This window comes from Xiphophorus couchianus, chromosome 15, assembly GCF_001444195.1.
Source record: "Xiphophorus couchianus chromosome 15, X_couchianus-1.0, whole genome shotgun sequence".
Taxonomy (NCBI): Eukaryota; Metazoa; Chordata; class Actinopteri; order Cyprinodontiformes; family Poeciliidae; genus Xiphophorus; species Xiphophorus couchianus.
Genome location: NC_040242.1, coordinates 8490204 through 8502806, shown reverse-complemented (window position 1 = coordinate 8502806; position 12603 = coordinate 8490204). Strand labels below are relative to the sequence as shown.

At 40.6% G+C, this 12603-nt stretch overlaps 1 protein-coding gene across 2 annotated transcripts in view; it reads left to right on the top strand.

The window, feature by feature from the left end:
- Window positions 1-1188: 1188 nt before the first annotated feature.
- The window catches only part of LOC114158874 (uncharacterized), a 34125-nt gene continuing 22710 nt past the window's right edge, over window positions 1189-12603 (top strand). Inside the window, exons 1-5 of one of the 2 annotated variants that reach the window (XM_028040770.1) lie at window positions 5967-6190; window positions 6349-6420; window positions 6707-8112; window positions 8515-11860; window positions 12048-12224. In XM_028040770.1, coding sequence (XP_027896571.1) covers window positions 6373-6420; window positions 6707-8112; window positions 8515-11860; window positions 12048-12224 — 4977 coding nt within the window. In that variant the 5' untranslated portion in view covers window positions 5967-6190; window positions 6349-6372. Of the gene's footprint in view, window positions 1431-5966; window positions 6191-6348; window positions 6421-6706; window positions 8113-8514; window positions 11861-12047; window positions 12225-12603 lie in introns of those variants that run through there. The other variant, XM_028040771.1, reaches the window with a different exon arrangement.

Sequence of the window (12603 nt, the reverse complement as noted above, 5' to 3'; positions counted from 1 at the left end):
TTGAAAAACTTTAAAATATTTTATTATTATTATGGCTTTTAGCAAATACAAAAACCTATTGTAATCCTAACTGATTTTTAGTCGATGAAAAACAACACCAAAAACATTAGCTGATTTGATTTGATATGTTGGAAGATGCTTTTTAGCCCTCTCAAATTCAAACATTAATGATATTAAAATACTGTTATGTGATCTTGGTATCTTGAGGAAGGAGAAGTCAGGAAGGGATGACAGACAATGAAAGGACACTATAAAAGGAAAATAAAAGAAATTGTCTTCATATAAAGAAATAACTGTGCAATTCATGCAAGTTTTTCCATTTCCCACGTTCACACAGGAAAACTCTGCATATATACAAACTATGAGAGACTATTTGCAGCCGTTGACAGATGCCCCCAGCAGTGCTCCTCTCTGCAACAAAAGGAGGACACATGGTGAAAACAGCTGCTGGCTGTGCAAGTCTGTAACTGTGTGAATGTAGAGCATTAAACTCTGTAAAACTATTTCCTGAATGAACAGATGCTCAAACATCTTCTTCTCCCACTGATCATTAGAACTGGACCGCTTGCTCATTAAAATAAAATAAGTGTTGTTTATTTAATTAGTTCAAATAAACTAAAGCTAGACTTCCAATGTGAATGTGAAAAAATCGAGTGTGTTTTCTCTATCATTTGCAATCAGGCATGCGACAGTCTTATTTGAATTTCCTCAAATCGCTCAAATCATCATTTCAAACATCTTATGTAAAAAATTACTAAGTGATAAGGAAGAGATAGATCAGTTAAAGGTCAGGTGTTAATATTTTATGGGGTGAAAAAAGGAGACAGGGTCTTATGTTTCTGCATCTCATCAATAAGGCATGAAAAAAGGATAGAAAACAAAGAGCTGCCGTGTATTCGCACAACATAGGCAATGGTGGATGCTATTTTGTACACAGTATGTGTTGTGCTTCTGCAGACTGACAAAAGGACTAGCAGAAGATCACTGAAAATAAAGTTTAGCAAGAATTTATAAAAGCTAGGGTTGTTGCCCTTTTCCCTCCGACCCCATTATCACAAGAACAGTCTTTCTGAAAAGAAAGAGAGAAAGCATTTCACTGACGTGGTTGCAAAACAAACCGCCTATCGAACTGCTGCGTCAAGGTGTCAGTATGCCCTGGGGTGTGTTACCTGGCCGGGGCAGATTCTTCCGCAGTTACTGTCTCACTGCCTTTTGGGGGAAAATATAATTCTACAATGACATCAGTTTGGCAAAGACAAGGGTTTTTTTCCCTATTTTTCCCCGACGAAATATTAATAAGGCTCCTCTACTCTGTGTGAGGAGGGACAGTTTACCTCAAAGAGAAGCTTCACTCCCAGGAGGTTCCCCAGCAGCAGGCTGCATCTGACCGGTTTATTCACTGGACAACCAACAGAGACACTCTAATCATGGTAAGAACTGACTTTCTGTCTGCAGTAAGATGGTTATATAGGAGAGCAAGTCAGAGGGGCTTTCGTGAGCGCTTCGGTCGATAAACTATTTGAGGTCTGCACAATCTAATTTCACTGTAAAGTTTCAGGCCCGCTCTCTTTGTTTGATGGAAATGCTGCTCTTTGAGCAGAATTTCGAGAGCTCGTCACAATTTCCGAGGGTTCCTTAGACCGAATTTAAAAGTGAAAAGGTCTATTTTATAGCAACAATTTAAATGCAGTCATACAAAGTCGTGTGTGTTGGAAACATCTGAATGCATAATTCAAATTCAAATGTAGGAATGAAAATTTAAAAAAGTGTTCAAGACCACTCCCATCTCTACCTGTAGTCGCCGAATTTAACTGAAAGGCAGAAATAAATCCTTATTAAAATGCAAGCTACCGCTTACACATCTTTTATTTATATAAAAGTACACTACAGTTCACGTAAAACATGAGAAGTTAAGAGTTAATTCCCCCGACCTCGGGCATGGAAAGACTGACTTGAGCTACCCGCATGGTGAAACCTGAACAACCAGAGGTTGAAAAAACAGAGAAGCTGAATTCTACAGGTTTTGAAAGTCACACAGTCCCTACGTCATTTCCGGTGAAAAGCTTAATTTGGACACTGCCTCCTGTTGCCTTCGCTTGTTCAAATAAATGTCAGAACTTTGAAATATGTTCACATAACACTCAATGAACCATAATGCATTCCCCTTTTTTCACTTTTAAGCAACCAGTTTTAGAAGTATGCTTATTCTGACTTGTCCATGTTTTTTTTATCTTTCTTTTTATTTTTTGCTCCATTTGCATCTTAATCTGTATGATCAAACCTACTAGAGTGGTCTGAACTTGCATTCTTATCTTGGCTTGTAGAGCGCTGACATTTATGTGAGGTTTTTACTTGTCCAGGCATGTAATGCTTTGACATTTAATAACATGTCACAGTTTGCCAGCTGAATTGTATCACTGGTAGTACTCGGGCTCCCTTCAGTGGCATTCTGGAAGACATTTTTGTTACCAGCAATTTTCAATGTCAAGCAGAAATATTGCCAAATATTGCAATGCAGCCAAATTTTGACATTTGGCTGCATTGCAACCGCAAATTTGAAGGTGTTTTATTGGGACAAAAAAAATGAAGATTATTTACAAATAAAAATGTGAAAATATGTCTAGCTGCTTCTATTCTAATAATCCAAATAAATACCACACAACACATTAGCCTCAGAATTCACTTACTTAGTAAATATTGCGCCATTTCTCATATTCTCAGTAAAAATACAGCATTCCATGAAGGTTTTAGGGGTTTATTGAACAAAACTAGAGACTATAATGCGTCATGAACATGAACACTAAGAAGCATAACAGACAGGCCAGGGAAAAAGTTGTGAAGAAATTTATACCACGGTATGACTGAACTCTATTAATTCATTTTCGTGAAGCTAAACCCCAAAAGAAAAGCTGTGACTGCAACTGAATACGAATATGAATACTATGTGGATTTTTATTTGTAAAAAGTATGATAATGATACATTATGGATACAACATATTATTCCCCTTTCATTTTACTATACGCTACTTTATTTTTATGCTATCATATATAATTCCAATAAAGTACTAAAGTTACTGAAGTATGTGGTTGTACCATAAAAAATCTGAAAAATGTAAATGGATATGAATAATTTTGCAAGGCACTGTATTAGTTTAAGGTTGCACAAGACTGATTTAATAAATTAGATTTTGAAATATCAAAAACAGCTAAGTATTTAAAAGACGCAAATGTAATGGATGTTTTGTATGGCTAAAAGTGAGGTTAAATAGAGGTTCCCTGTGCTGTTGACAGACATTTGCATCTATTGTTCAGTTGGATGCAAAATGAAGACCAATGTGCTGTATGTGGTGTGTTTAGCACATACACCTTGGACTATCCAATCTTACTCTGAGTCTGACAACAAAACATTTATTAATAAAAAAAAAGTTTTATCTTAGCACAAGAAAACTGAGCAAACTCAATAAGCCTAAGAATGATTTCAAAGCCTCTTGTCGAAAACAAAGAGAAGACAATCGAAACTATGAAGGACGCTGCAACACAGTTCTGCAAAACCATGTCCATGTTTATGGAGAACAGTCAAGCAGTTCTCCATATACAGTTATATAAACTTCAGTTTTCAATTGTTCATGTCAGTTATGTTACCTTGCATGAATGCATACTGGAAGAACTTGACCAGTGTTGGTGCACAACAACTCTTGATGTTAACTCTTTATATTGGGTTCATGAAGCATCAGTCAGTTACACTAATTCATTAATGGACTGGCTTACTTGATTTTCATTCTGCTGCTGCAGTACAAAGCACAGAACAGACCGAACAGTGGGGTTTCTCAGCCAGAACAATAAACATCCTGCAAACAACACTAATGCAAATTATATGATCTGATGTAGACCAGACTGTTTCTCTGCTTCCGTGCGTCATCACATTCAGATGGAATGTTGAAGTACGAACTAAGCATTAACATTTAGAGTCTCTGTAATTGCTTCATAGTTTAAAAATTTACATGTGACTCAGAGTTGATTTAGACGTGAGGTTTTTGTCTTTAGAAATCAGTTTGGGGAGGGCTCTGTCTTCTGTAGCTATATTTCTGTATTGATTTCTTCTCAAAGCTGAGAGGTGGCACTTCATAAGACTATCCTGTCTTCTCTTGAATTTGTTAAAACGTGAGGGCTGATGTTTTGTTTCTGTACAGAAAAGTGTCTGATCTGACTCAAACACTGGTGGTTCAGGTACATACTCGTGACGAACCTTATTTTTTAATAATGCTCATTACATAGCTAGTTTGGGTCAATAAAACATAATAGCTTTGCCATACCATGCAATTAGTAATCAATTAGTCATATATGCATAATGTGCCTGTCACAAAAGCAGGATCAGAAACTAAGGTTGCATTTAGAGAAAAACATAAAGCTGATTTTGTTTTTTACATTTTATGCAAACATCTTTCTTCTTACAATTATTTTTAATAAACAACAATAAACAAGGGCTGCACAGTGGCGCAGTTGGTAGCACTGTTGCCTTGCAGCAAGAAGGTGAAGGTCCTGGGTTCAATTCCTGGCCCGGGGATGGAGTTTCCATGTTTTCCCTGTGCCTGCGTAGGTTCTCTCTGGGTACTCCGGCTTCCTCCCACAATCCAGAAACATGACTGTGAGGTTAACTGGTCTCTCTAAATTCTCCCTAGGTGTGTGTGTGTGTGCATGGTTGTTTGTCCTGTCTGTCTCTGTGTTGCCCTGCGACAGACTGGCGACCTGTCCAGGGTGTACCCCACCTCTTGCCCGAATCGTTAGCTGGAGATAGGCATCAGCACCCCTCCCGACCCCACTAAGGACAAGGGTGTACTGAAAATGGATGGAGGGATGGATGGAACAAAAAACAACAACAAACAAATGTGCCAATAAACCCCATCAAGACTAACTCAGATGTTTAAAAGTTTCAAGACTGCTTGAAACTTTGCTCTAAAAAGAATAAAATTTTTAGAGCAATGAAAGAACTGTGATTATGACAATTTGGTACAGATTAAATCTTTCACACAGCCAATATAACATCATATTGCTCCAATGTTTGTGAGAACAACATGCTGTTTTGCCAACCATAGTTAACCAGGTTCCTTACTATGTAAATTAACAAATCTCACTGGTTTTCTAATTTTGAGAACATGGCTAACTTATTTTTAAGTCATGTCAAGATTAAAATTACTTCAGTAGAAAAATGGAACACAGCTTTGGAGCCTCGATTCTTCTTCAATCACTGTCATCCTTTTCAGTTCTCTCAAGTGCACTTTTATTTTGAAACGTTTATCATGAAGTAAAAATCAAATAGCTTGGACAAATGCTGTTTTTGGTTGTTGGTGGTTATTAGCTCTATATCAGATGTGGAAATCAGTTCATATTTACCTAAAAATGAGCAGCAGCCTACCAGCATTTCTTAAAACAAACAGTAAAGAGAGCCCGAGTTCTACCAATGATCGATGTACTAAATACTAGCTTAACCAATTGTTAATAACAAAGCTTTTATGCTATATTACGATTTAGAACAATTAGGTTGTAAATGTGTTCATACAGATTTTTATGAGAAACTGCAAAATGCTGTTTAAATTAAATGTATTTGTTTTATTTTTGTGCGTTTTGTGAGTCGAAGTATTATCTTTGACAATACTTCTAAAAACAGAAAAAAAACTTGTAAATAGAGAAAATGATAGAGCTACATAGTTTGTATTAATCCACCTAGAATTAGATATTAACATAACAAGAATAAGATTAAAACTAGAGAAAAAGACTACTTGAAAGTATCTGAAAACTGATTAGCCATTTAATTGAATCAAAAATAAAACTAAAAGTTGTCCATCAACTTCACTAACAAAGAACTCCAAACTGAAAACGCAATTGGGCGGCTGACGTGGAAATATTACTTGATGACTCACTGCTAAATAACTGCCATGTATAAAAATTACGGAGGAGCATTTGAATGCATCATTCGAAGCACCGGGCTACGCTCTGGCGCTCCGGCGGAGGGGGGCAGAACTTTTTAACAACACGCGTTGACACAGCACTCAAATAGTTTGTGGATGCTCGACTGGAGACAAACAGGAGTAACGTAAGATGTTCATCAGTTACCCTTTAGTGGAGACTCCATCATGGACTGTCTAACAACTGTTTGCATTAAAGAAAGAAAAGTTTTCTTCAAGGATTAAGGGTGAGTTTATCGTGTATTGACATTCTGGACTTCATATTTTAGAAAGTCAGGTATGAGCTCTCACTTTAATGAGGCGTTTTGCCTTTTTAATAAGTCTGCTCTTTCTTATTGCTTTTTGTTATGGTGGAATGATTTTGTGTTTGTCTTATGCTCTGTAGGAGTTTTTGTTCAAAACCAAAATCATGTTCACATCCTACATAAAGACTCTCAATGATATGGTATTTTCTACGGTAAGCGTACAGGTTCATGCACCACTGCATGTCTTTGCATTGCTAAGAGATGAATGGCTGCATTAAACATATCTCTGAATAACACTTAGTTGACTTTAAATACCAAAGCTTGCACATTTACTTTGGTGATAGACAGTTTGGCATGTGCTCAGTTACATGCAATTATTAGATTTTTTGAGAATGTATTTTATTATTTAAGTTGCATCAATAGTTGCAACATTTTTGATATATTTGTAGATGGATATTTTAGTAAGTCCTTTTCGCTTTGGTCTGCTTTTCGCTATAGTCTGAGAGCCCTGAGGAGCAGCCGAGTACTGGAGTCTTGGGCCGTATTGGCAGCTGGCTGTCTCCATGGAGGGGAAATTCTCCAAAGTGCTTGGATGGAAATGACTTCTCAGCCTCTGGTTTCACGCAGAGAAGAGACGGTGATCGCGAGAGTGAGGACTCTGTGAAAATCCGAGCAGAAGAGCGACAGTGGCAGGAGAGGGATATTAGTTCACTTGGCCTCTTTAAAGAGGTTTTCCCTTGTGAAGAGAGGGACGCCACGCAGTCTGCCCACAGAGACAACTCAGTTGTGTGCAGCACTGAGACAGGAGAGGGTGGTGCAAAGGAGGGGGAGCTTGGAGAGAGGTGGAAGCAGAGAACAGGGCAGGGCAAGGAGACAGAGGAGAACAGTAGTGCTCCTTCAGCAAGTGGGAATCCTGAGAGGAATGTCAGTCATCTGACGCATCCCTCGTCTTCGTCTAAACGGGGAGTGGCGTGGGACTTTGACCAGGCCCACACCCAGCCACACGCACTGAGAAAAACACAGGCTCAGACAGGTAGGAAGCTCCATGTGTACCTGGAGGAGACTAGCGTGATTCAGTGTGGCCAGAACATCTGTGAGGGAGAGGAAGTTGTTTGCAAAACTGTTAAAAAGAGCTTGCAGATACTTCGGAAGCCAAAGTCATCACAGAGTTTTGATTTAGCAGCCAGCTCAAGTCCAGCAAACGCTGAGAAAAATGTGAGGCCAGCTGCCGGGGAACAAAGTTATTACAGTGTTTTAGGGGGAGTGTCGCTCAAAACACACAAAGACTCGTGGTTAAAGACTGAGGCTGAACAAACAGAGGCAGACGACATGGGCCGTAAAAACTCAGGCAAGAGGAGGGTCAGGAAAAATTCTCAAGGAGACGGAATCAAAAGCCCCACAGCAAAAAGCCCCACAGGCAAAAACCCCAGAAACACTCAATCTGCAGATGGACTCCCTCCCGCAGGTAACTCTGCAGACAGTCTGCAGGGCAAAAGTCCAAGCACTCAGCTGAAAGAAGCATCCACAGACTCCTCCTCCAAGCCAGCCCCCTCCTTACAGGTCTCACCTGAAGGAGGAGAAAGCAAGTTCTCCTCCACAGATATGGTCAAGCAGTTGGACCAGTTCCAGAACTCAATCTCAGACTCTGCAGCCAGCCAGACGGGCGAGGTAGAAGTGGGAGCAGACATGGACGAGGATGAGAGCCTTTACAAAGTAGAGAGGAAGACCGAGACACCAGAGTCCAAACGCAGGAGTATTAAGGTTTCCAAAAGTGAAGTTAAGCTTTTTTCAAAAAATATTCCTCTTAAACCAAAACAAAGCACTACAGCAAATCAGCGGGATTTCAGCAATACATTAAAGGAGATATCAGAAGAAGAAAAGCCCAAAACAGAGACTGACGCAAGGTAAGTTCAAACTTTTAAGTAACTAAAAGTTGTACAGTCCACATACACCAGTTGATTGGAAGGTGAAGGGTTAACTATTCAGACTGACTTGCATACTTTTGTTAAATGTCACTTCGCAGACGTATACACAGCAGGTAAACGGTGTGGGAATTGATTCAGGTATATCCACAGAGAAACAGAGGTGTGAGTCATAATACAAAGTTCAGGCCTGAGCTTTAGGATTGGACTTGTAAAAGTGTAGCTGAGATCTAAATTGAGGTTAGATAAATCTTTGGGTGATTAGGATATTCCCTCAAGATTAAATCATTACTTGTTCATAGAAAGTATATGGTTTTAAGTAAGTTATCTTTAAGTGCTGCATTATTTTAAATATTTCAAATGTTTCCCTTTTGTTTTGCACAGTGTCCCTGGCCCAAAGACAGTTGCTCAAGAGCCCAAACCTGTTGCTGGTCGGATTGCAGATAAAATCAACCTGTTTGAGCAGAAAAAACAAGATGGGAGTGTCAACAAGACCTTCCAGACCCCAAGAAGTGCTGATGTCTCCCCAACCAGATCTGTCTCAGACAGGCTTAAAACTGACTTCCTTTTGTCTGAGCAGAGGTCAAAATCTGCAGAACGTTACGGCAGCCCCAGGTCAGGCATTGGGTCAGCTGACAGTGAGAAACCAATGACCATCAAGGAGCGAATGAGAAAATTTGCAGAGCCATCAAAATCACAAGTAAAACCAGCACCGACTCAAATGCTGCCTGTAAAAGGAACATCTATAAAATCTCATGCCTCTGTGACAGTTCCAGTATCAAAGTCGTCAGAACTTGAAATTCAAGATAAACTTGATACCAAAGAGCCAATTCAAACCAAAGCAAAGTCAGAGATAACATCAAATCAAAATGTGCAGGATATTTCTGCTGCAGGGGTACCGATGCCCCCTCAAGAATTGCAACAAATAGACTCTAAAGCTAGCGAAACAGAAGCAAAGGATGTACATCAAGTCACACATTCAAGCACTATTGTAAAAGATGATCTAGGAGATTCTGCAGATACTACCGAAAACGTAACACCAGAGCACAAAAGCCCAAGCAGAACAAGCTCCCGGTCTAAACGAAGAAAAAATAAAGAAGCAGCTAGTCCTGTCAGTCCAAATGCACAAGTACAACCAAAGGGTTCTGATGTAAAACAAGAGGAGGTGGAAAATACAGAGGAGATGTCCTCTACCCCCAAAAAACATCCAAAATTGATGTCATCTCAAAAATTCCCTGGAAGCATTTCAGGAATACAGACTCTGACAGAAAATGAACAGGATGAGTTCAGAAATGAATCAAAGGAGGCTGATGAATCACCTGTCAACAGAGATGAACCTGATACTGCTAGCTGTAGCAGTGAAATAAAAGGGACTATTGATAAGAAGGCCAAAATTGTACCCAAGCAGGAGGAAAAATCAGAAGAACAGAGCCTTACAGTTACACAAGACAGACAAAACTCCTCAGAGGACAGGAGTCAAATTTCCACCACCTCTCTCTCAACACCTCCTTCAGCTAAACAGCATCTTGAGACACCACCTGCAGCAAATCAGGAGTTATCTGCTGAGCAGCCTAAATTAGATAAAGAATTATCAATGCTGCTCGACTCAACAAGTAAACAGGAAGAAGGCACAGCAGCTAAAGAAGAAGCAGAACAAACCCAGCTTCCTCCTAGCACAGACACAGCACTGATATATCAAGCTGAGACTGAATATGTGGATAAATTAGAAATAATGAACAGTGGAAATCTACATCATACAGAGGAGAGAGACACAGAAAACACCCAGCAGCTTCTGCCTGGAGACAAAACCTCTGCAAAGGGGGATATTTCAGACAGTGGGCAAAGTATCTTAGGAAAGGAGCAGAGTTCTGAAAAATCAAAACAACCACAAACAACCTGTCAAATGTCAGACAATACCATTGGATCATCAGCCCTCCCTGATGATACACAAAAATCCAGTGAGGCGGTGACTGTACCTCCAGAGAAAGCTGTTATTTGTACAATCACCCAGACTAATGAGGCTGTGAGTGCAACAGAGAGTGATAAAGAGCCACAGAAGGCAGAGTTGGCCACAAATGTGCCTCCTGAGTCACAAACAAAACTCTCAGAAAGCTCTGGAATACAAAGTGAGCTGGTGGCAGGAGTAGCCAAGCCCGATTCTGTATCTGTGGAAAAATCTGAGAATCCACTTGATGACTCATGTACACATGGAGCTAATGATCCTGAGCTGTCCAAGTCAGAACCTATTACCAAAGCAGCCATGCCAGATGAGGGAGTGAGTGCAAAAGGCACTAATGGCACTCTCCTGGTGGCACCTGCTCAGGTTGATGTGACATACAAGGAAAAGACAGATTCAACTGCTAAAAATTCTTTTAGTATTTCTGACTATCAGTCTACATTAGGCAGAGGGCCCAGGGAAGATGTCAGGGAAAAAGAAACCACTATCCCATCCGTGCAAGAAAACTTGACAGAATTCAAGAAGCCCACTCTTACTCACACAAGCACGGAGAGTAGTATTGATGTCTGTTCACTCAAAGATGCACAGAAAATAACTCGGAGCCCCACTGATAGCATCACACTTCACTTGACAGGTAATAAAACAGAAAATGCAGCAGAGAAAAAAATCACTCTCCCAGCAAATAAACTTTCACCTGTTGCTAATGGTGATATCTCCTCACATTCACAACTCGTCAAAGTCATAAAGGAGCCAGCGAAAGACACGTTGAGTCACACTCCAAAAGCTCCTCTCCCCCCAGAGGTTAATAAGCTGATCCCAGACCCAGTGAGGCATTCATCCATGAGGAAACTGAATTTGCCAAGGGATCTTAAGAACGATAATTCCTTTCAACAGCAAGAGACACCATCCAGCTGGCTAGATGTAGATGTTCCCAAGCACAAGCTGAGAGTCCCAGAGGCAAAACTGACTTCCTCTGGAAGTGAGAGCAACCTGTTGGATACTTCTGGTGAGCTGGATGATGATGATTTTGTTGAAAAAATTAAAAAGCTCTGCACCCCTTTCTCCCTCCCACCTCGTAAGCACAACCACCTTCGGACCCCCCAGCCTCCCTTTGCGATGCCGGCCATTAAGGAAGACCGCTTTGAGAAGTCATTTGACCCTGAGGAATTCACATTTGGCTTGAGGAAGAAGACTCAGCTCACGTTAGAAACAACTCCAAGCCTTTTAGCCAAGCTCCAGAGCGCAGATGCAAAATCTGGCCTGATACCCGCCAGGGCGAGTTTTGCTGACAGGAGCCTGCTGCTTGGTGGCCTTGATTCTCACTCTCGCCTCAGGGACAAGGATGCTGGCAAGGGCGAGGTAGAAGAAAAGGAAGAAAAAGATCAAATAAAAGTTAAGTCTCGCTTGGAGAGAAGCTCGGTTCTCAGCAGTCTCACCTCCTCTCTCTTAAGAGGTAAGCGGAATGGAGCTCAGACTCAGGCTGAAGGCACCTGCTCAGACAGTGTGTTGCCTAACGAACCCCCCAAGCTCAGTCCTCTAACTTCACCCCAGCCGGCCCCTCCAAGCCTGACAGACTCAACTCCAGTCAAACAAACAGCAGCCAAGCAGAATGAAGAGGAAACCCAGACTGCAGAGACTGTGGTCTGTGACTCAAGTCCTCCACTTCCTGCTTTTAACGACATCAAGCTGCCTGACTATTTAGAGAAGCACCTCCCACAGGATCAAGCAAAAGCTGTGCCGGGAGTACTAGGACTGGACCAAGTCAAACCTGAGGTTAGTTTCAGTTTGAATGAAAAATATTCTAATGTCACTGCTGTCGAAGCTAAACTAAAATAGTGACGCAGTGGTATAAGCTGAAACGGGAAGTTCAGTGTATTGTTTAAGTAGAAAGTCATCTGTGAACATTTGAATGAGCAGTGAGACAAAGAATCAACCAAAAGCATATCATTTTATCTCTTAGCTAACAGGGAAAATGGCATCTCTGCTTTCTGGAGGAAAGGCAGAGGACGTTAGAAAACCAGGTCTGGTGCTTCCTGACTCTGCAGTTCCAAGTTTTCCTGGGATTCCTCCAACTGCACACGCTCATCATCTTTCCAAAGAGCCTTTGTCCCAACCACACGAGGCTCTCAGAAATACCGTAAGTACATCACAAGCATGCTGCTGCAGGATGCTATGTTGTGTTGTGCAACAGATTCATTCTCTACAGTTAGAAGTATCAAGTTTCAGTTGTTGGCATAGTGAGCTAGATACTACAATTTTACTACAATTTCCATAAAGCTGCTGCTCCTATGGCTTTTATGGAAATAAAACCAAAAGATTGCATGTGTTATTTAGAGGGGATCTTTTACTTCTATTTTTTACTCTGCTTTGTACTACTTTCTCCTGTATCCCATTTGTTTTTATAAATAAAGGATATTTTCTTCAACTAATGAGGATTTTGGTAATCCTTTAAGGCTGAAACCACTTTCACTACACATACAGCAGAAGTTTCTTTACAGTTACTGGTGTAAATCTAC